The 21,511-nt window shown below is 45.0% G+C and overlaps 1 protein-coding gene across 1 annotated transcript in view; it reads right to left on the reverse strand.

The window, feature by feature from the left end:
* Positions 1–10,821: 10,821 nt before the first annotated feature.
* ANKRD66 (ankyrin repeat domain 66) overlaps positions 10,822–21,511 on the reverse strand; it is a 54,197-nt gene continuing 43,507 nt past the window's right edge. Inside the window, exons 2-3 of the mRNA XM_029596057.1 lie at positions 20,538–20,766; positions 10,822–11,743 (exon numbers count right to left, since the gene is read on the reverse strand). Of these exons, the coding sequence (XP_029451917.1) occupies positions 11,494–11,743; positions 20,538–20,766 (479 nt within the window). The 3' untranslated portion in view covers positions 10,822–11,493. The remainder of the gene's footprint in view (positions 11,744–20,537; positions 20,767–21,511) is intronic.

Consider the following 21,511-nt stretch of genomic DNA (forward strand, 5'->3'; position numbering starts at 1 on the left):
ATTTATTAGGGTGCATGTTTTGGACATGCTAATCTCATTGCATCGGGCACTAGTCTAGCGCATCCAAAACGCATGCCCAACCGCATATAAATCCATGTGCTAGGCCGGGGCCACTTTATTTCACCGGCCCCTTTGTTTAATCTAATTACCAAACCACGTTGGGATGCTGCCTCCTATTACATGACCTCCCAATTTCCTGAGGAGTCTCTCATAAGGTGAGACATAAGGAAGAGGAAAAGGGAGGATGCAAAAGGGAAAGAAGAAAAGGTGAAAGAGACTAAAAGGCAGAATAGAATGGGAGAGAGCAAAGGAGAAAATGATTGGCCAATTGTAGGCAGACTTTGGGGAACCTACTGCATGATTGCAGAGAGGAATAGCTGAGGGACCTATACGGAAAGAAAGAAGGGCAGCATAAGAGAAACTGTAATACAGAAGGAGGAAATGGTGATGGAGTGGTAGGATTGGAGGAGAGGAGGAAAAATCTAGGAGAGGAATGGGGGCAATACTCAACAATTTGTCTTCCACTTGATAGTGCCAGAAATCATCTTGTGCATGCTGATATCCCTTTCATGGTCTCTTTCCTTTTCCTTACCTTATTGGTGGCACTTACCTGCATAAAAGGTGCATCTATACCCATATGGTATAGATACTGTGAAGACAACTAGTTAAAATCACGATATACTGTTAAATCTACTAGCTAAAATTCATGTTACACTGTTATGATAAGTCGTTACCTGTTTCTACAATTTTACAATGTAAAAGGAATAAGATGACCTGTTGTCAATCTATCCCTCAAGTTACCATGTAAACCGATGTGATACTCGTTTCGAATGTCGGTATATAAAAAATGAATAAATAAATAAATAAAAATAAATATGCCCATTTATGTGCCAAACAAATGCTAAATGAATTTCTTGGTTTTTCCCCTCCCTCCACCCAAAGAACACACACCCACCCACACACACACACACACACAGACATACATCTACTAATCTGAACAAAATCCAAAAGTTCCTAGGTATAGATTTGAGGAGTGCATGTACAAGGTTTCAAAAGGAGATGCAATCTGTGGCCCCCTAAGGATAGCTCCTGTCCTTACACAGCCTTGCTGCTTTTAGACAGATTAAATCCTGCACTATTCCATTGGTGATGCAGAAGTCTGGGCATCCTGGTGCCTCCTGCCCCGGGAGCTGCTGCAGGGCTTACAATAGGGAAGGTTCTGCTGTGGTGCCTCACTTGTGGAAGGACAGCATTCACTGCCATCTGTAATAGAAAGCTCTTCAAATGCATGAGGCACAAATATTATGCACAGTGTTTATCCAATCCCCGTTTTGGAGTCAATGAAAATTCAAATAATGGAAAAATATTTTATTTGTGGCTTAGACAAGTAAATATTATAGTACATTAACAGGCAGTGAGTTAAACATGAATTCCAGTATGCAAAATGTAAAAAGCAGTTCTATCTGACTGAAAATAAAATAGGTAACTCATATCTTCAGACTGAACAAGAAATTCAATATGAGTCAGAACAAATGGCCAACACTCAGATAATCTTGCCCAATATATGGTGCTGTGCTTTTGTCCACAAATCAAGCAAAAGCTAAATTGTTGGAGAAATTTTCAAAGAAATTGACCATGGAAAGAAAGATATTTATCTACAGAGAAAATGCCTTCCAAAATTGCACACGCCCCCCCCCCCCCCCCCCCCATCACCCACATGGGTGATGGGGGGTGGGGGGGAGGATAGCACCAGGGTAGAGACATCCTGCTGTAATCCCCTCTTCGGGGACCTTCTGGCATGCAGGGGCTTACTGTTGTCCCTGAGTTTCAATTCCCAGATCTCTCTCTCTCTCTGCCTCACCAAAACAGTCCACTTTCCCCCAAAATGCTGGGGGTTCATTCCTGTGGGGAGGAGGATAAACTTCCTAGGCCTTAAGCACACAGGGGTGGTGACCCATACACACTCTCTCTCTTTGGTTGCTCTCACAGGTGTACTCACTATTCTGATGTCTTTGCTGTAGGACACTCTGGTTGGGCGTTCAACAAAAGTTTACGGCAACCAAAAATACTTAAAAGTCCAATTCACAAAAATTCTACAATTTATCTTCTCACAAAAATAAACAGTGCAAAGGTGCCTCTTTCTCAGTTCTGTTAGCTGAGTCAGCGTCTTTTAGGGTGGCAAGCATTAGCAAAACAAAAACAACTCTCCTGAGGGTTAGAGAGTGGGCTCCCAGTGGGGCTGAAATCTCCAATCTCTTTCTCTGATGGTAAAAGCTTAGACTTCTGGTGGTAGAAAGTCCCAAAAAGTGGTCAAAATTACAAAATCTCAACTCCTTTTTAGTAGGCAGGAAGTGGTGGCAAAACTCCCTCCCAAAACAAAAGGAACAAGACTCTCTACAAAAATGCTTCCCTCTTCTTCTCTGTCAGGTCACTCCTGTCCCTCCTTAGCTGGAGTGGAAAGACTCTCCCAAGGATTTTTACCCCCAAGGCAGGGGTAACAATCCTCCTCAGGCAGATGCAGGCGTGCAAAAAACAAAACTCTGATGAAAACAAATAACTCTCTAAAGAAACTCCTCTTCCACTCCTCCAAGACCATCCCTTCTAGACCTGGGGTATACTGGCCAAGGCAGAGTCTCTTCTCCTAGATCCAGGCTGAGGTCCCTGTATGGGAAATCTCTCCAACACCCTTCTGCTCGTCCCAAAACTTTAACAAAAACTCCTCCTCTTTCTCTGTATCAGGCGTAGGGCCCAACAAATGGGAAGCACTTCAGCAATTCTCCTTCTACTCAAACTGCAACTCAAAATACCAGCTCAAACTACCATACCTCTCCTCATGAACAGGCTGCTTTTATAGTGCAAAGCTGACCAATCCAGCCAAGCTTCTGTGGAGGTGCCTGCAGGGGTGGTCTGCAAACTACTAAATCCTAGCCTAGCGCTTAAGCTAGGGACTAACTGGATAGTGGAGACTCAAGGGTCTCTAGACCCACCCCTTCTCCCCTGTTCCTCCCCCAATAAAAAAAAGTCTGGATGCAGGACACTGACACAGATTTTTACAGTATTAACCCTTTGAAAATTGAAAGGAATACAGGCAAAATAACTGTACTCTTTAACTACATGGTGGAGCTCCAGGGCTCCTCACACTTAAAATAATGGACCACACTTCTTCACTGACACCAGACAAGAGATCCAGGATATTGTTATCACTACAAACAAAGGGGTAGATTTTCAAAGGGTTACGCGCGTAAGATAAGCACGTAACCTCCTACAACCTACCCCTGCGCATGCCAAGCCTATTTTGCATAGGCTCGGAGGTGCGCGCAAGCCCCGGGCTTTGAAAAATGGGCAGTCCGAGGCAGTCTGGGGGTGTGGCCGAGTGCCCCGACACAGCGGACTGTGTCGGGGCCTGGCGCGCCGGCAGCGAGTCGGCAAGCATAACTCTGTGAAACAAGGTAGGTAGGGATTTAGGTAGAGCTGGGGGGTGGGTTATTTATTTATTTATTTAAAGGCTTTTATATACCGATGTTCATGTATTGGTACAAATCACGTCGGTTTACATAGAACTAAGTTAGAAATTACATCGAACAGGAAGGAACAATTAATAGGGCTAACTTCGAAGAATTTGTAGATAAGATAAGAAAAACTTAAAAATTAAAATTAAATTAAATTATTATATATAACTTGTAACTTATAACAGAACTAATAGAAAAGCTGAGAAAGACCTTAAAAATTAAAAATGAATTATTACAGATAACTTATGACTTATTACAGATATCAGCTAACCAATAAAAGTTTAGAGTTCTGATTTATGGCCTAACTAACAGTATAAAATCTAACTAATTAGGAGGATTTAAGGTTACAGCATGCGGCATATAGCGTCTTGGAGTATGAAATGCGTAAGTTAGTCCCTAAGGGGGGGAGACCTTTAAGTGAAGGCTTTAGTGAAAAGCCAAGTTTTAAGCTTCTTTTTGAATGTTCGATTACAGGTTTCTAGACGAAGGTCCGTGGGGAGTGCATTCCAAAGAGAGGGGCTGGCCGTCGAGAAAGCTCGTTTCTTGAGCTGTGACTTGGCTGGAGGTGTATATAAGGTGCCCAAATAGCTGGTTCTGATGGGTCTCAGTGGTGTGTGAAGACGAAGTGGGTCGCTCAGATCTAGCAATGTTTGTGAATGAATGGTCTTGTGTGTTATGGTTAAGGCTTTGAATATGATTCTAGATTTAATGGGGAGCCAGTGTAGGTTCTTTAGAATAGGTGTGATGTGTTCACCTCTATTAGAGTTGGTTAGAATCCTGGCAGCCGAATTTTGCAACATTTGTAGTGGTTTGGTAGTGACAGCTGGGAGGCCTATTAGCAGAGAGTTGCAATAATCAATTTTTGAAAAAAGAATTGTTTGGAGGACTGTTCTAAAGTCCTGAAAATGGAGGAGAGGTTTCAGCTTTTTCAAAATGTGTAGCTTGTAAAAGCATTCTTTCGTGGTGTTTTTGATGAATTGTTTGAGATTCAGCCTATTGTCGATAGTAACGCCTAGGTCTCTTACGTGTGTGGGGGTGGACCTTAACGGTGTGATTAGGTTGTTGGTGGCCTGAAAATTGTCATCAAGGGAGATCAGCATGAGCTCCGTTTTTGAAGTGTTGAGAACTAAGTTGAGGCTAGTGAGGAGGGAGTTTATGGACTGTAGACACTTGTTCCAGTAGTTGATGGTGTTGGAGATGGATTCAGTGATTGGTAGCAGGATCTGGACGTCATCGGCGTAAATGAAGTGTGTGATCTGTAGACTTGAGAGCAGCTGACATAGGGGGAGAAGATAGATGTTAAACAGGGTTGGGGAGAGAGATGATCCTTGAGGGACTCCGAGAGTGGACTTGACCGGGTGAGAGTCCTTGTTGCTAATTCTGACCTTGTATGTCCTGTTGTTAAGGAATGATCTGAACCATTCGAGGGCTGATCCAGAGATGCCTATGTCTGAGAGCCGGGAGATGAGGATAGAGTGCTTTACAGTGTCGAATGCTGCAGATATATCAAGAAGTGCCAGGAGGTAGGGGGTCTTTTTCTCCAGTCCAGAGAGTACTCTGTCTGTCAAAGAGATTAAGAGGGATTCCGTGCTGAGGGATTTACGGAATCCGAATTGCGCTGTTGTGAGAATCTTGACATCTTCTAGGAATTCCGACAACTGTTTGTTGACTATTCTCTCCATTATTTTGGCTACAAACGGTAAGTTAGCAATGGGGCGAAAATTGGCTGGGTCTGCTGGGTTCAAGTTTGGTTTCTTGAGGAGAGGTTTGAGGGTGGCTATTTTCAACGTGTCAGGTACGAATCCTTGGGTTAGCGAACAATTGATGATCTCTGCTAAGGGCTTTGCAATGATGTTTGGGATGGTGAGAAGTAATTTCGATGGAATGGCATCTGTTGGATGCGTGGAGGGTTTCATTTTCTTGAGAATTGATACAATTTCAAGTGAGGAAGTGGTTTCGAAGGAATCTAGGTTTGCTTTCTGGCTGGAGGGGGGCAAGAAGAGAGAAGGAGGTTCTATATTGTGTGTAGCCAGGGGTGTTATTAGCTTAAGGATTTTGTTTTCGAAGAATTGTGCCAGTTCAGTGCATCTGGATTGAGCCTGATCGTCAGGGATAACTGGGGAAGTGGGTTTTGTGAGCTCCGAGACATATGAGAACAGAGCTTTGGCATCAAAGGAGAAGTTGTGAATTTTGTGGGCATAAATATCTCTCTTTGTGCGAAGGATGATGTTTCTGTAAGTGTGCATGAGGGTTTTGTATTCGTTTAGTGTGGCGTTGGATGGTCTCTTTCGCCATGTGTGTTCTTTTTTTCTCAGTTCTTGTTTAATGTTTTTTAGTTCTTGCGTGAACCATGGTTTTTTGTTTTTACAGGATGGGTCGAGCTCTTTAGTTTTTAAGGGGCATAGTTCTTCTGCCACCTTGTTTGTGATGCTATGCCATGTAGAGATGGCTGTTTCTGCGTCTGAGAGGTCGAGGTTAGAGAGTTCTGATGAGAGGTGGGAGGTTAGGTCTTCTATGGAGCAAGAGTTCCTGTAGTGAATTGTGGTTTTAGTGGTTGTTGACACCGGGGTGTCCCTGATACAGAGATCCGTTGTGATCATTAAATGGTCTGACCATGGGATAGGGGAGCAAAGCGGCATGGAAGATGGTGAGACACCAGAATTTATAAATATAAGGTCCAGTGTGTCCCCCGCTTTGTGCGTGGGACTTTTAACTATTTGTGAGAAGCCCATAGCCTTGAAGGAAGATAATAGCATTTCGCAGTTGGCGGATAGGGGAATCGCATCTATGTGAAGGTTGAAGTCTCCCAATATGACTGCTGGGGTATCATTTTTGATGTGTTTGGCTGTGAGTTCGATGAGTGGAGATGGATCTGAGTCTAGGAGGCCGGGCGGAGCATAGAGTAAACAAATTTGTAGTTGTTTTGAGCTAAAGAGGGCAAATTCCAGACGGGAGGTATGTATAGTGATCTGTAGGGTTAGTCTCAGCTCTTTTTTTGCAGCTAAGCAGAGACCCCCCCCCCTCTTTTTTTAGGTCTAGGTATTGAATAGATATCATAGAGGTGAAGGGGTAATTGATTGATAAATGCTAGATCTGTGGGTTTTAACCAGGTTTCTGTAATTGCGCATATATCCGGTTGTGAATCCAGGAGATAGTCGTTGATTAAATGTGTTTTTTTCGAAACAGATTGGGCATTAAATAGTGTTAGTGAGAATAAGGATAGCCCAAGGAATTGAGTGAGTGGGGATATCATAATTGGAATCAGACGCTTAAATTGGGGGACAGTAGGGTCAGAGCGTTTTTTCCTGTTGTTGTACAGGTTTTTGATGGTGGTGATAGGAAACATGAGCATGATTGAAGCCTCGAAGGATATTGAAGCAGAGGGTGAGTTAATGGAAATTGGAAGAAACTTGTCTCTGTAGAAGCGTTAGTTAAGTGGTACGACGTCTTTGGGTGCTGCACGGAGGGGCGCACAAATGTCGCGTAGGCGCGTGTTCTGTGGCCAGTCAGAGAAGCTGTATGATAACTGGTCGTGGAAGAGTGTTGGAGGGCAGGATGAGGGCTGGAATTGGAAGAATGCATACTGGATGAGTGCTAGCAGAGAGCTAGACGTTGAAGGATGAGAGCCGGATGAGTGCTGGACGTTGAAGGATGAGAGAAGGATGAGAGCTGGACGAGGAAGGATGAGAGCTGGATGAGTGCTGGACGTTGAAGGATGAGAGAAGGATGAGAGCTGGATGAGGAAGGATGAGAGCTGGATGAGTGCTGGATGTTGAAGGAGGAGAGCTGGATGAGTGCTGGTTGTTGAAGGATGAGAGCTGGACGAGGAAGGATTAGAGCTGGATGAGTGCTGGATGTTGAAGGATGAGAGCCGGATGAGTGCTGGATGTTGAAGGATGAGAGCCGGATAAGTGCTGGATGTTGAAGGATGAGAGCCGGATGAGTGCTGGATGTTGAAGGATGAGAGCTGGACGAGGAAGGATTAGAGCTGGATGAGTGCTGGATGTTGAAGGATGAGAGCTGGACCAAAGTAGGCTGAGGCGGGTGGATTGCAGGTATGTTGTTTTTTCTTTTGTTTTGTTTTTGATTAGCGTGTGACGCTGCTGTGGCGACACTTGCTTCTGACTCCTCACAAAAGGTTCACAAAGGGGCGCACTAAGGGGCAGGCCCCTTAGGTCGCGCACCTTCGGGCGCGCGACCCCAGGTGCGCGACGCCCCGGGACGAGTCGGCAATTTAAAGGGCCTGATCGGTGCAGGGATAGGCCGGCTGGGTTGGGGATGGGAGCTGAGCACTCACCACGTGGCTGCTGCGTTTCTGAGCCTTTTTCCCTTTTTTTTTCTCTTTTCCCTCCGGTTCACTGCTGGCTCACCGATGGAGAGGGTGAGCGGGCTCTTGCCCCGATTGGGCTACGCCGACCGCGCGAGCCCCTACAGTGATGAGGGGAGACGGATTGCGGTTAAAAGAGGAACGCCCCCGGACGAGTTGGCAATTTAAAGGGCCTGATCAGTGCAGGGATAGGCCGGCTGGGTTGGGGGTGGGAGCTGAGCATTCACCACATGGCTGCTGCGTTTCTGAGCCTTTTTCCCTTTTTTTTTTCTCTTTTCCCTCCGGTTCACTGCTGGCTCACCGATGGAGGGGGTGAGCGGGCTCTTGCCCCGATTGGCCTGCGCCGACCGCGCGAGCCCCTGCAGTGACGAGGGGAGATGGATCGCGGTGAAAAGAGGGACGCCACCGGACGAGTCGGCAATTTAAAGGGCCTGATCAGTGCAGGGATAGGCCGGCTGGGTTGGGGGTGGGAGCTGAGCACTCACCACGTGGCTGCTGTGTTTCTGAGCCTTTTTCCCTTTTTTTTTTCTCTTTTCCCTCCGGTTCACTGCTTGCTCACCGATGGAGGGGGTGAGCGGGGTCTTGCCCCGATTGGGCTGCGCCGACCGCGCGAGCCCCTGCAGTGACGAGGGGAGATGGATCGCGGTGAAAAGAGGGACGCCCCCGGACGAGTCGGCAATTTAAAGGGCCTGATCAGTGCAGGGATAGGCCGGCTGGGTTGGGGGTGGGAGCTGAGCACTCACCACGTGGCTGCAGCGTTTCTGAGCCTTTTTCCCTTTTTTTTTCTCTTTTCCCTCCGGTTCACTGCTGGCTCACCGATGGAGGGGGTGAGCGGGCTCTTGCCCCGATTGGGCTGCGCCGACCGCGCAAGCCCCTGCAGTGACTAGGGGAGACAGATCGCGGTGAAAAGATGGATCGCAGTGGGTTAGATAGGGGAAGGTAGGGAAAGGTGGGGGGGACCCAAAAAAAAGTTCCAAGGCCACTTCGATTTGTAGAGATCGATTTCGGAGTGGCCTTGGAGGGAACAGGGAAAGCCATCGGGCCTCCCCTAGGGCTCGGTGCGCACAAAGGGGTGCACCCCTTTGTGCACGCCGACCCCGGATTTTATAACAATCGCGCGGCAGCACATGCTTGTTATAAAATCGGGTGTACATTTGTGCGCGCCGGGTAGCACACACAAATGTACCCCGCGCGCGCAAAATTTAAAATCTGCCCCAAAATCTAATAGTAGAGAATGCACAGGATCCTGGTTATGATGAATCCTACCTGAAAAAGAATTAAGTGGTTAGATATTGATTATCAACATAATGTAAAGAAAAGATCATATGGTGCAGTGAGTGGAGTAGGATGCTTCCCAATTTAATCCACTCACTCACCTACCTTTGCTCTTCTACAGCCAAAATCATTCTCTGTTCCAATGGATGAGTCCATTTGTTATGTAAAGAGTATCTTGACACCATGAAATGACATCCTGGACCGTGATAAAGGAGAAAGATAAAGAAAAAGTGAAACCTGCAGATTCTAAGATGGCGGCGGGGATCGATGGGGATGGGGCCTCTAAATGTACAGTGATTACAGAGCTAACATCCATGGTGGTCAACACTTTAGATTCTAAACTTGAGAAAATTTATGAGAAGCTAGAAGAGGTTTCAGCTATGATCATGGAATATGAGATACATTTCTCCAAAATAGAACAGAGAGTCCGATCTCCAAGGCGACCTGCAAGGTGATGCCAGCAAGCTGGAAACTTTAAAAGTAATGATCCACAGATACAAGGAAAAAGATGGAAGACTTGGAGAATAGATCCCAGTGCAACAACTTGCGATTTATTGGCTCACCTGAAACTTTGGCGGACAATGAGCTATCCCAGATTTTGGAGACCTGGCTGCCTTTAGGAATTAGGTCTCAGCAGCACACATGGTAGTTTACAGGAGAAGTGTACACATAGGATAGACCCTCATAAATATTTATTCAGCAAATTGCAAATGTTCATAGCATGGATTCTGAACTACTCTCATATAATGGGTGTGTTATATGATCTCTGGGAACGTAAGCAATTACGCTATGACAAGAACATTCTTGTTTTTCAGGACTATTCTGTTAAATTGTCATTGCAGCACCACGAGTTTGCTCCACTTTGCTCTAGACTACACAACCATTCTTTAATATTTGATTTGTTTTGTAGTGGTAATAATGTCCTGGATCTCCTGTCTGGTGTTAGTGAAGAAGTGTGACACCTAAGTATGAGGAGCACTGGAGCTCTACCATGTGGTTAAAGAGTGCAATTGCTTTGCCTGTATTCTTTCTTTCAGTTTTCAAAGGGTTAGCACTGGATGGATCCAGCCATGCAGAAGGGGAGGCTGTTGCTGGCCACTCTGGAGTAAAGCACATGCACAGCTGCAACAAGCAAAAAGAGGAACAGTGAGGCTCAAGCTGGCTCTGCAAAAGGATGACTAGCACACTGATGGCAAAGAGTGCCCAGCTGTAGTGAGCCTTGTTGTGAGAAACAGAGGAAAGGGGGACAGAAAATGTAGAGAAGGAGGGCAGAAAATGGAGGGGACAGGATGACATTTATTGGAGGGACAAAAGTGGAAGAATGGAGCAGATGGACAGGAAGGACCAATAAGGCATTGAAAGAGTACAAAACCTCTCACCTCTCACCTCACCTCTCACCTCTCACCTCACCTCTCACCTCTCACCTCACCTCTCACCTCTCACCTCACCGTTTACATGCTCACTATAGCCCTCTCCTTCCCAGGCACTTCTCCCTCCCCACCAGCCTATCCAGGTAATAAGTTCAGAACAGCCTTCCTCCCATACCCAAAAAGCATGCTCTACTACTACTACTACTAAACATTTCTATAGCACTACACAACATATGCATGCTTATCTCATGGCACCCATTCCTTCTCCCAGGATACATCACACCCCTTTTTCCCCAGCCTCTGCCCTCTCTGTTCTACATCTACGCCCTCTGATCACATGCGCATGCCTACTGCACCCACTCATTTTACAATAGTCCCTCTAGTCTGTCTCACAGTGAAGCAGTGGGGCCCACTTAAATAATGCATATATATAAAATGCACCGGTAATAACCTATTGCACAGCTTCTTTCTTAAACCCACCTGAGAACAGTGAAGGGCATATTTCTGTCCCTCACACACAAAACTCATATTTCTGTCCCTCACACACAAAACACAAAGTGTACCATGGAACAAAAGCACACAATTGCTTCAGTGTACAAAATCTAAGGACTGCATAAGTCAGACAGATTAGTTATGACGCTTCATTACATCCTCATACCCAGAATTGCATGCCAGACTCTCATAGGTGAATTCCATATTTTATAGGCATTTATACAGGCTGTGATAAGCTACAATGAACAGGGATTATCTCTTACATGCCTCTATGGCGCCGCGCACATCTGGTATGTGCTATACACATGATAATAATACAGATTTAATGTAAGATGTGATTCAAAATATTCTAACTGGAATGAATGGTTTCAACAGTTGGTGGTAGTATGCACAAACAGTATTTTATGGTACAAATACCTAGAATGCAGTAACAGCAGGCAGTAACACCCTCTCACACAAAGCTGAGGTTCGAGGCATCCTGCACGAAACATCAAGATGCATTTTAGCCATCCTATCTCACTTATCTATGTCGCATTTTCTTAAGATTCTTAGCTTGAGATGCGGAGCGGGAAGCATGCACTGCTACAATCTTTTTGGTAAGGCTTTCCTTAGGCACGGACTCTACTTGGCTTGTCTTTTCATTTAGATTTTTATTAAAGGGTTTGCTTTGCTCTATTTTCTTCTTCATTTCCCAGTCTTCATCGTTCTCATCGAGTAGAAAGCCATCCTTCTTTGCAATGAGACGATACTTCTTGCATTCCTCCTCAGCACTTTCAATAAAAAATGAAAAAAAAAAAAAAGTTAAAAAGAAAAGGGAAAGATATTTGTAGACCCTTAAAGAAAAAAAAATGTCACATCAAGGCAGAGCTTTATTCATTATATAAAGTTATTGGGGTGGGGATGGGGGATTATTTTTTTCTTATCTTGCCCTGCAGTAATAATGGGAGACTTCAATTACCCCAATATTGACTGGGTAAATGTATCATCGGGACACGCTAGAGAGATAACATTCCTGGATGGAATAAATGATAGCTTTATGGAGCAATTGGTTCAGGAACCAACGAGAGAGGGAGCAATTTTAGATCTAATTCTCAATGGAGCACAGGACTTGATGAGAGAGGTAACAGTGGTGGGGCCGCTTGGCAATAGTGATCATAATATGATCAAATTTGATTTAATGATTGGAAGAGGAACAGTGTGCAAATCCAAGGCTCTCGTGCTAAACTTTCAAAAGGGAAACTTTGATAAAATGAGAAAAATTGTTAGAAAAAAACTGAAAGGAGCAGCTACAAAAGTAAAAAATGTCCAAGAGGTGTGGTCATTGTTAAAAAATACCATTCTAGAAGCACAGTCTAGATGTATTCCACACATTAAGAAAGGTGAAAAGAAGGCACAACGATTACCGGCAAGGTTAAAAGGGGAGATGAAAGAAGCTATGTTAGCCAAAAGATCTTCATTCAAAAATTGGAAGAAGGATCCAACAGAAGAAAATAGGATAAAGCATAAACGTTGGCAAGTTAAATGTAAGACATTGATAAGATAGGCTAAGAGAGAATTTGAAAAGAAGTTGGCTGTAGAGGCAAAAACTCACAGTAAAAACTTTTTAAAATATATCCAAAGCAGAAAGCCTGTGAGGGAGTCAATTGGACCGTTAGATGATCGAGGGGTTAAAGGGGCAATTAGAGAAGATAAGGCCATCGCAGAAAGATTAAATGATTTCTTTGCTTCAGTGTTTACTGAAGAGGATGTTGGGGAGGTACCCGTAATGGAGAAGGTTTTCATGGATAATGATTCAGATGGACTGAATCAAATCACAGTGAACCTAGAAGATGTGGTAGGCGTGATTGACAAACTGAAGAGTAGTAAATCACCTGGACTGGATGGTATACACCCCAGAGTTCTGAAGGAACTAAAAAATGAAATTTCAGACCTATTAGTAAAAATTTGTAACCTATCATTAAAATCATCCATTGTACCCGAAGACTGGAGGATAGCAAATGTAACCCCAATATTTAAAAAGGGCTCCAGGGGCGATCCGGGAAACTACAGACCGGTTAGCCTGACTTCAGTGCCAGGAAAAATAGTGGAAAGTGTTCTAAACATCAAAATCACAGAACATATAGAAAGACATGGTTTAATGGAACAAAGTCAGCATGGCTTTACCCAGGGCAAGTCTTGCCTCACAAATCTGCTTCACTTTTTTGAAGGAGTTAATAAACATGTGGATAAAGGTGAACCGGTAGATATAGTATACTTGGATTTTCAGAAGGCGTTTGACAATGTTCCTCATGAGAGGCTTCTAGGAAAAGTAAAAATTCATGGGATAGGTGGCGATGTCCTTTCGTGGATTGCAAACTGGCTAAAAGACAGGAAACAGAGAGTAGGATTAAATGGACAATTTTCTCAGTGGAAGGGAGTGGGCAGTGGAGTGCCTCAGGGATCTGTATTGGGACCCTTACTTTTCAATATAATTATAAATGATCTGGAAAGAAATACGACGAGTGAGATAATCAAATTTGCAGATGACACAAAATTGTTCAGAGTAGTTAAATCACAAGCAGATTGTGATAAATTGCAGGAAGATCTTGTGAGACTGGAAAATTGGGCATCCAAATGGCAGATGAAATTTAATGTGGATAACTGCAAGGTGATGCATATAGGGAAAAATAACCCATGCTATAATTACACAATGTTGGGTTCCATATTAGGTACTACAACCCAACAAAGAGATCTAGGCATCATAGTAGATAACACATTGAAATCGTCGGTTCAGTGTTCTGTGGCAGTCAAAAAAGCAAACAGAATGTTGGGAATTATTAGAAAGGGAATCGTGAATAAAACGGAAAATGTTATAATGCCTCTGTATCGCTCCATGGTGAGACCGCACCTTGAATACTGTGTACAATTCTGGTCGCCGCATCTCAAAAAAGATATAATTACGATGGAAAAGGTACAGAGAAGGGCTACCAAAATGATAAGGGGAATGGAACAGCTCCCTTATGAGGAAAGACCAAAGAGGTTAGGACTTTTCAGCTTGGAGAAGAGATGGCTGAGGGGGGATATGATAGAGATGTTTAAAATCATGAGAGGTCTAGAACGGGTAGATGTGAATCGGTTATTTACTCTTTCGGATAGTAGAAAGACTAGGGGGCACTCCATGAAGTCAGCATGGGGCACATTTAAAACTAATCGGAGAAAGTTCTTTTTTACTCAACGCATAATTAAACTCTGGAATTTGTTGCCAGAGGATGTGGTTAGTACAGTTAGTATAGCTGTGTTTAAAAAAGGATTGGATAAGTTCTTGGAGGAGAAGTCCATTACCTGCTATTAATTAAGTTGACTTAGAAAATAGCCACTGCTATTACTAGCAACATTAACATGGGATAGACTTAGTTTTTGAGTTCTTGCCAGGTTCTTATGGCCTGGATTGGCCACTGTTGGAAACAGGAAGCTGGGCTTGATGGACCCTTGGTCTGACCCAGTATGGCATTTTCTTATGTTCTCCTCACTCCTCCCCCATATGTTTTCTCATCAGAGGATGAGATGTGGTTTCTGGTATTTTAATCTTCTTCCTTTCCCTGATAAAATAAATACTTAGAAGCTTCCTGTGGCTGAAGATGGATGCTGCAGCTTCTTCAAAGCTACAAAGCTGTGGTAACATAGGGCTTAATTCTTCAAAAAGTTATATGGTAGTGAAATATCTAAAATCATGGATCACTGGTTCAGATCCAAATTAGGGGGTCATTCATCAAATCGTGTTAGGGCTCTAACGCCTGCGATAATGTCCTGATGCCCACAATAAATAACACATCACGAGATGCATATGCAAATTCTAAATTTTAAATTTTTCCTGAATGGGAGGAGTTTGGTGGAATTAGGATGGAGTAAACTGAAATGAGGAGTGCTTTAGCGATAAAAATCACAAATTGCATTTGAGAGAGAGAGAGAGCGCCTCTGGGGAGGCACACATAATAGTCAACTTTTTATACCACTGTAGGAGGGGCAACTAGTAACTAGAGTTGAGATTTTGGTGATGGTCTAGGTGTTGGGGGGGCAGTTTTACATGCACAGTCAGAGGTACAAACACAGTACTCATCAGTAGGGATGTGAATCGTTTTTGAACGATTAAAATTATTGTCAGATAATTTTAAAATCGTCCAAAATCGTTAGAGTGCAGATACAATACAAATACCCCCGATTTATCGTCAGGGGCATTTGTATTGTATCGTTAAATAGGGCGCGAGAAAACCGGCACACCAAAAAAACCCTAAAACCCACCCCGAACCTTTAAAAGAAATCCCCCACCCTCCTGAACCCCCCCAAAATGTTTTAAATTACCTGGGGTCCATTGGGGGTTCCCGACGTGATCTCCCTCTTTCTCTCTGGCCACGGCTGCGTTGAGAAATGGCGCTGGTGGCCCTTTGCCCTTATCATGTGACAGGGCAAAGGTAGCGCCGGTGCCATTTTGTTTCCTGGCTCCCGACGTCACGCCTGCTGGAGATCACCCCCGGACCCCCGCTGGACCCCCAGGGACTTTTGGCCAGCTTGGGGGGGCCTCCTGACCCCCACAAGACTTGCCAAAAGTCCAGCGGGGGTCCGGGAGCAACCTCCTGTACGCGGGCCGTATTGCCAATCTTTAAAATGGTGCCGGCCCTCACTATGTCATACGGGCGACCGTCGCCCGTATGACATAGTGAGGGCAAAGGTAGCGCCGGCGCCATTTTGAAGATTGGCAATTGAAAATTATCCACATATTAAAAAGTAGAATGACTCAAAACTGCTATGCAATTGTGGAATTTGTTGCCAAAGGATGTGGTTAGTGCAGTTAGTGTAGCTGTGTTTAAAAAAGGATTGGATAAGTTCTTGGAGGAGAGGTCCATTACCTGCTATTAATTAAGTCGACTTAGAAAATAGCCACTGCTATTACTAGCAACATTAACATGGGATAGATTTAGTTTTTGGGTACTTGCCAGGTTCTTACGGCCTGGATTGGCCACTGTTGGAAACAGGAAGCTGGGCTTGATGGACCCTTGGTCTGACCCAGTATGGCATGTTCTTATGTTCTTAAGCTGTTAACATTTTTTCTAGACTACAGGAACATGTCATTTTACATGGAGACTATAGGTAATGAATGTGCCTATGACAACATAGAAATTATTGCTAAATGGCAGTGGCTCATATAAGATAACTCTGGGGCCGATGTAATAAAACCCATGCTAAAATCGGAGTTTGATTTTAACACAGATTTTATTTTATGCATGTGCTAAACTTGGTGGATACCAAGCTAATGGGATACAGCAAGCTAATGATATGCAAATAGACCACACGTAAAAAAGTGTGCTAAACTGAAAATGCATGTTTTAACCTTGGTCTACTTGCATATCAACCCGTGCTAAAAAAAACCCAGAATCCTCCCTCCCCGCCTCCCAGGTTGCTAAACCCCCTCCTAAGGTCTGGCCTGGCAGAGCAAGTGGTCCAGTTCCAGACCTGGGAGTTATCTCTCTCATGTATGCACCTGAAATTGTGCATTCGCTGGCAGGTCCCATTAAAGTGATGGTCCATGGCTTAAGAAAATAAGATGTTCTTGCCGCCTTCCTTGCAAGTCTGAAATCCCCCTCCCTGCCCAGGATCCCCTGCCGGAGACCCTCCTCCAGGAGGGCTGTTCCTGATTTGTTAGGATTGAGTACCCAACTCTGCTGGGGAAACCCCATGGGAACAGTCCGGTACTCCAGGGGCAGACTAGACTAGGGAAACTTCGGCCTATACCAGCCGCCTTCCCCGCAGGATGAATGCTTGGGTTCTGGTGGCCAGCAGGACTTGAACAAGGCAGAGACCTAAGGCTAAAGCTGGACTGGAATCAAGAATGGAGACCAAAGTCAGGCAGGACTGAAGAGGCATGCTGCAGGGCTGGAGGCTGATGTCTGGTGGGTCTGGAGCTCAGGTCTGGGATGGAAAACTGGAACAGTGGAACAAGACAGGGATTACTAATACTGGCAGGCTTGAGACAGGAGGCTTGGGAGCCAGGGAACAAGGGTGAGACAGGAGGCCTGGGAGCCAGGGAGCAAGGGTGAGACAGGAGGCCTGGGAGCCAGGGAGCAAGGCTTGAGACAGGAGATCTGGGAGCCACGGAGCAAGGCTTGAGACAGGAGGCCTGGGAGCCAGGGAGCAAGGCTTGAGACAGGAGGCCTGGGAGCCAGGGAGCAAGGCTTGAGACAGGAGATCTGGAGCCAGGGAGCAAGGCTTGAGACAGGAGATCTGGGAGCCACGGAGCAAGGCTTGAGACAGGAGGCCTGGGAGCCAGGGAACAAGGCTTGAGACAGGAGGCTTAGGGAAGCCATAAGGCAAGCTTGGAAACAGGAAGGATTAGGGAAGCCTCAAGGCAAGCCTGGAAACAGGAAGGCTTAGAGAAGCCACCAAGCAAGCTAGAATACAGAAGGCTAAAGAAGTCACAAGGCAGAAGGCTACGGAGAGCCACAACAAATACAAGGCAAGGAGGCTTTGGAAAGCTGCAAGGCAGAAGGCTGTGGAGAGCCACAAGGAATACAAGGTGAGAAGGCTTTGGAAAACCACAAAGCAGAAGGCTGCAGAGAGCCACAAGGAATACAAGAAACGAGGGGCCAAGCAAGGAGCTGAGCAGACTCAGACTCAATGACAAGGCCCAGAGTGTAGACCAGGGGTCGGGAACCCATGGCTCGCGAGCCAGATATGGCTCTTTTGAGGGCTGCATCTGGCTCGCAGACAGTCGCCACACTTTCCCGCTGACCCAGCTGCTCCCCGGTCCTCCTCCGCCCGGGCTTAAAATGCTGTCAGCCCGGGCGGAACGCGGCAGGACAGCTGGAGTCAGCGGCACCGGCGTGCTCTCTTCGCCCCCCCCCCCCCCCGCGGCCCGGAAGAGGAAGTGAAGAGTATCGGGTGCCTGCGCGGCAAGAAGAGGCCACGCTAGTGCGCTCGGCATCGGCCCGAAGAAAAGAAGACTGCAGCGCGGCTCGGAGGAAAATGAAGAGGTTCAGCCGCGGCCGATGGGACTCCGCCTCCGCGAGGGCTGAAAATGAAGAGGTTAGAGTTGGGAGGAGGCTGCTGCTGCTGCCGCGAGTTCCCGGGGTGGGGGAGAGAGAGAGTGAATGAGCGAGCAAGCCCACCCCGGGAACTCGCGGCAGCAGCAGCAGCCTCCTCCCAACGCTAACCTCTTCATTTTCAGCCCTCGCGGAGGCGGAGTCCCATCGGCCGCGGCTGAACCTCTTCATTTTCCTCCGAGCCGCGCTGCAGTGTTCTTTTCTTCGGGCCGATGCTGAGCGCACTAGCGTGGCCTCTTCTTGCCGCGCAGGCACCCGATACTCTCCACTTCCTCTTCCGGGCCGCGGGGGGGGGGCGCGCGCGTGTGTGTGTGTGTGTTTGCATGTATGTGAATGATTGAGAGCCTGTACATGTGAAAGAGAGTATGTCTGTGATTGAGAGCCTGCCTGTGAGAGAGAGAGCATGAATGTAAGTTTACCATTGGGAACCTGTATGTGTAAGTTTGTGATTGAAAACCTGTTTGTGTGAAAGAGTATGTGTGTATGATTGAAATCCTTTGTGTGTGAGAGAAATCATGTGTATGTATGATTAAGAGCCTGTGTTTAAATGAGAGAGAGAGACCATGTGTGTCTGTGTGTGATTGAGAGCTGATTTAGGTGAGGGAGCATGTGAGTATGTGATTGAGAGCCTGTGTGTAAATGAGAGAAAGAGAGGACATGTTTGTAAGCATGTGAATGAGAGTCTGTGTGTGAGAGAAAAAGACAGCATGTATTTATGTGATTGAAAGCCTGTGTGTGTGTGTGTAAGCGTGAAAAGATAGACAGCATGTGTGTAAATGTGTAATTAAGAGCCTATATAAGTGAGTGAGAAAAAACATGTGTATATGTGAGTACTGAGAGCATGTGTGTATAGGTGTGTCATTGAGAGCCAGTGTGAGAGAGAGCGCTGGTATGTGACTGAGAGAGGAGAAAGTTCCAAGCAAACCACCCCACCTCCTGCTAATTCAGAACAATCTCAGGACACCTGGATATCAAACGTTCCCAGGTATGCAGAGCAAAAAAATTTTTGTATCCTTATTATTTTACATTACTGGGTCTTTGTGTCTGCTATTTTGAAATATTTTGTTGGTATCTGGAAATGTTTTATATGTGTTTTTTAATTATTGGATATTCCACTCATTAGCTGTTTCGAAATATGTTCTTTTTGTTAGTACAGTTTTACTGCTGATGATTTTATATTTCTTGATTTGTTTTATAAGGATGGGTGATGTTTCTTTTTTCCTTTGTTACACTGCATACAGAGACTCTGGCTTGTTGCAGTTTCCAATTCATTTTTTTCTGTATGCTTCTTGTTATGCGTTTTGGTCTCTTTATTCTATTTTAGGTGAGGGACAGCACGTGATTCAGGTGAGGTTTTCTGCTGGCGTGTAGTTTCTGTGTAGGACTCTATAGCAGCCTGACTTGGTCCGTTTTCCTAATAGGAGATGTATTGGTGTCTTAAGGCATGGTGTAATATTTTCAGAGACTTATTGTACTTTAAAAGTGTGATCTTACATAAAATGCACACATTTACGGTACTTATATTTAGTTTTAAACATATTGTATGGCTCTCATGGAATTACATTTTAAAATATGTGGCGTTTATGGCTCTCTCAGCCAAAAAGGTTCCTGACCCCTGCAGGGCTAAATAGGCAGAGATTTGCTGAGTCATGAGGTCACTGAGACTAGAGCTAGAAAGAGGGTAGATGCAGCTCCCGGAGGACCTCTGGTGGTTGGGAGGCTGTATAAGCAGAATCACAACATGACTGGTGCCAATATTAATTTATTCACTCCTTCACTTACTTCCAATTGGTCCTTTGATTGCCACAAATCAGTGAGAGGACCAATCCCCTTTCAGAAGGCTGTTGTGAAAGGGGATTGGTCCTCTCACTGACATGTGTCAGTGAAAAGGACCAATCAGGGTCTCCAGCAGGGGTTCCTGAGTGGAGAGGGGGTATTTCAGACCTGAAGGAAGGCAGCAAGGGCGTTTATTTTCTTAAGCCATGGATCATCACTTTAAAGTGACCTGCCAGCAAATGCACTAATTCAAGTTTGTAGAAGAAAGAGTCAACCCCTGAGTCCAGATTTGGCACTGGACCGCTTGGCCTGCCAGGCCTGACCTTAGGAGGGGGTTCAGCAATCTAAGAAGGGAGAATTGGTCAGGCCAGCTGTGGGAAGTTTAACACATGCCTATATGCAGATATAGAATTTCCTGCAGTAGTAGGAGACGCGGTAGGCAGCTTCCCTGCTCGCATGCCTCCTTGCATTGCAGGGTAATAGCTAATCAGGCTGTTATCCTGTAATTTGCATGCACCCTCCCTAAGCTTGCTGCAGGCTTTTTAGTGCAGGGGGTTTTTTTGGCGCTAAAGCCCTTTTTACGTACCAGCACTGAAAAGCCCGTGCTAAAACTCGAGTAAAAATCCATGGTAGCCTTAGTGCTGTTTATTACATTGGCCCCTCTGTATTGGTTTTTCATTCTTCCTGGAGTATGCAGTGGTTGCACAACACCCACCTGTCTAAAAACTCCACACAGTCTTTATTTCCATAAATTTCAGCAATCCTTTTTGGTGTGTCTCCATAGAAATCGGCCACATCGATGGGAGCATGCACCGAATGGAGAATCCTGAGCACCCCCAGTTTTCCTGATTGGGCAGCAAAATGAGCAGGAGTCCAGCCCACAACAGTCCTGAGACAAGGGCGAGCTCCTTTATCAAGGAGCAGCCTCAACACATCATTCTTCCCTTTCAAAAAGAGAAAGAAGAAAAGCAGATTTAAAGATGAACTGCTAAATGTTATGAACCTATAAAATACTGGCAAACATTTACAACAATTTTTGTTCTTCTGATCTTTGATGGAACAAGTGTTCCCCCGCCCCCTCAGAAAATATATAACAACAATACTAGTCAACATCATAAAACACAGTGAATTAAGTTCCAGTAGCTAGGGAATATGGTTATCTGTTCACTAATAATTATTTTTCCTATATACAATGAATATTACACAATAGTTTTTCATTAAACAAGAATTGCGTTATCTTTCTTTGCTTTTTGCTTGGATGTAATCTATATGTGCAGCCCATTTCCCCTATGCAAACTATTTTTTCCTGCACATCATTTTCATATAATTATTTAAAAAGAAAGTAAACAAAAATATAAATGTATTGTTCTGAATCAGGTAAACATCCGTGCTTTTTCCTATTCAGGCAGCTAAACTTTCTCTCCAATCAGTCCTCAAGACAAAGATTCTTTAAGTTTGAATTTATTTATTGTACAGGTAAATTCTACTTACAATTGTTGCAAACCCCAAGACAAAGATCTTTGGTAACTGGAGACAGGATAGCAGGAGGGAGAAGGAGGGAGAAGGAGGTCTCTTGTGTTGCAAGAGTTAATTTATGGTAGAGGTAGGAAGCATGAGGGATATGAGGCTGATTTAGTCTTCAGACGAAGGCAGTAAGAGAGAAGGTAAAAAACCCGATCGTTTCACAGG

This window comes from Rhinatrema bivittatum, chromosome 3 (assembly GCF_901001135.1).
Source record: "Rhinatrema bivittatum chromosome 3, aRhiBiv1.1, whole genome shotgun sequence".
Classification (NCBI taxonomy): domain Eukaryota; kingdom Metazoa; phylum Chordata; class Amphibia; order Gymnophiona; family Rhinatrematidae; genus Rhinatrema; species Rhinatrema bivittatum.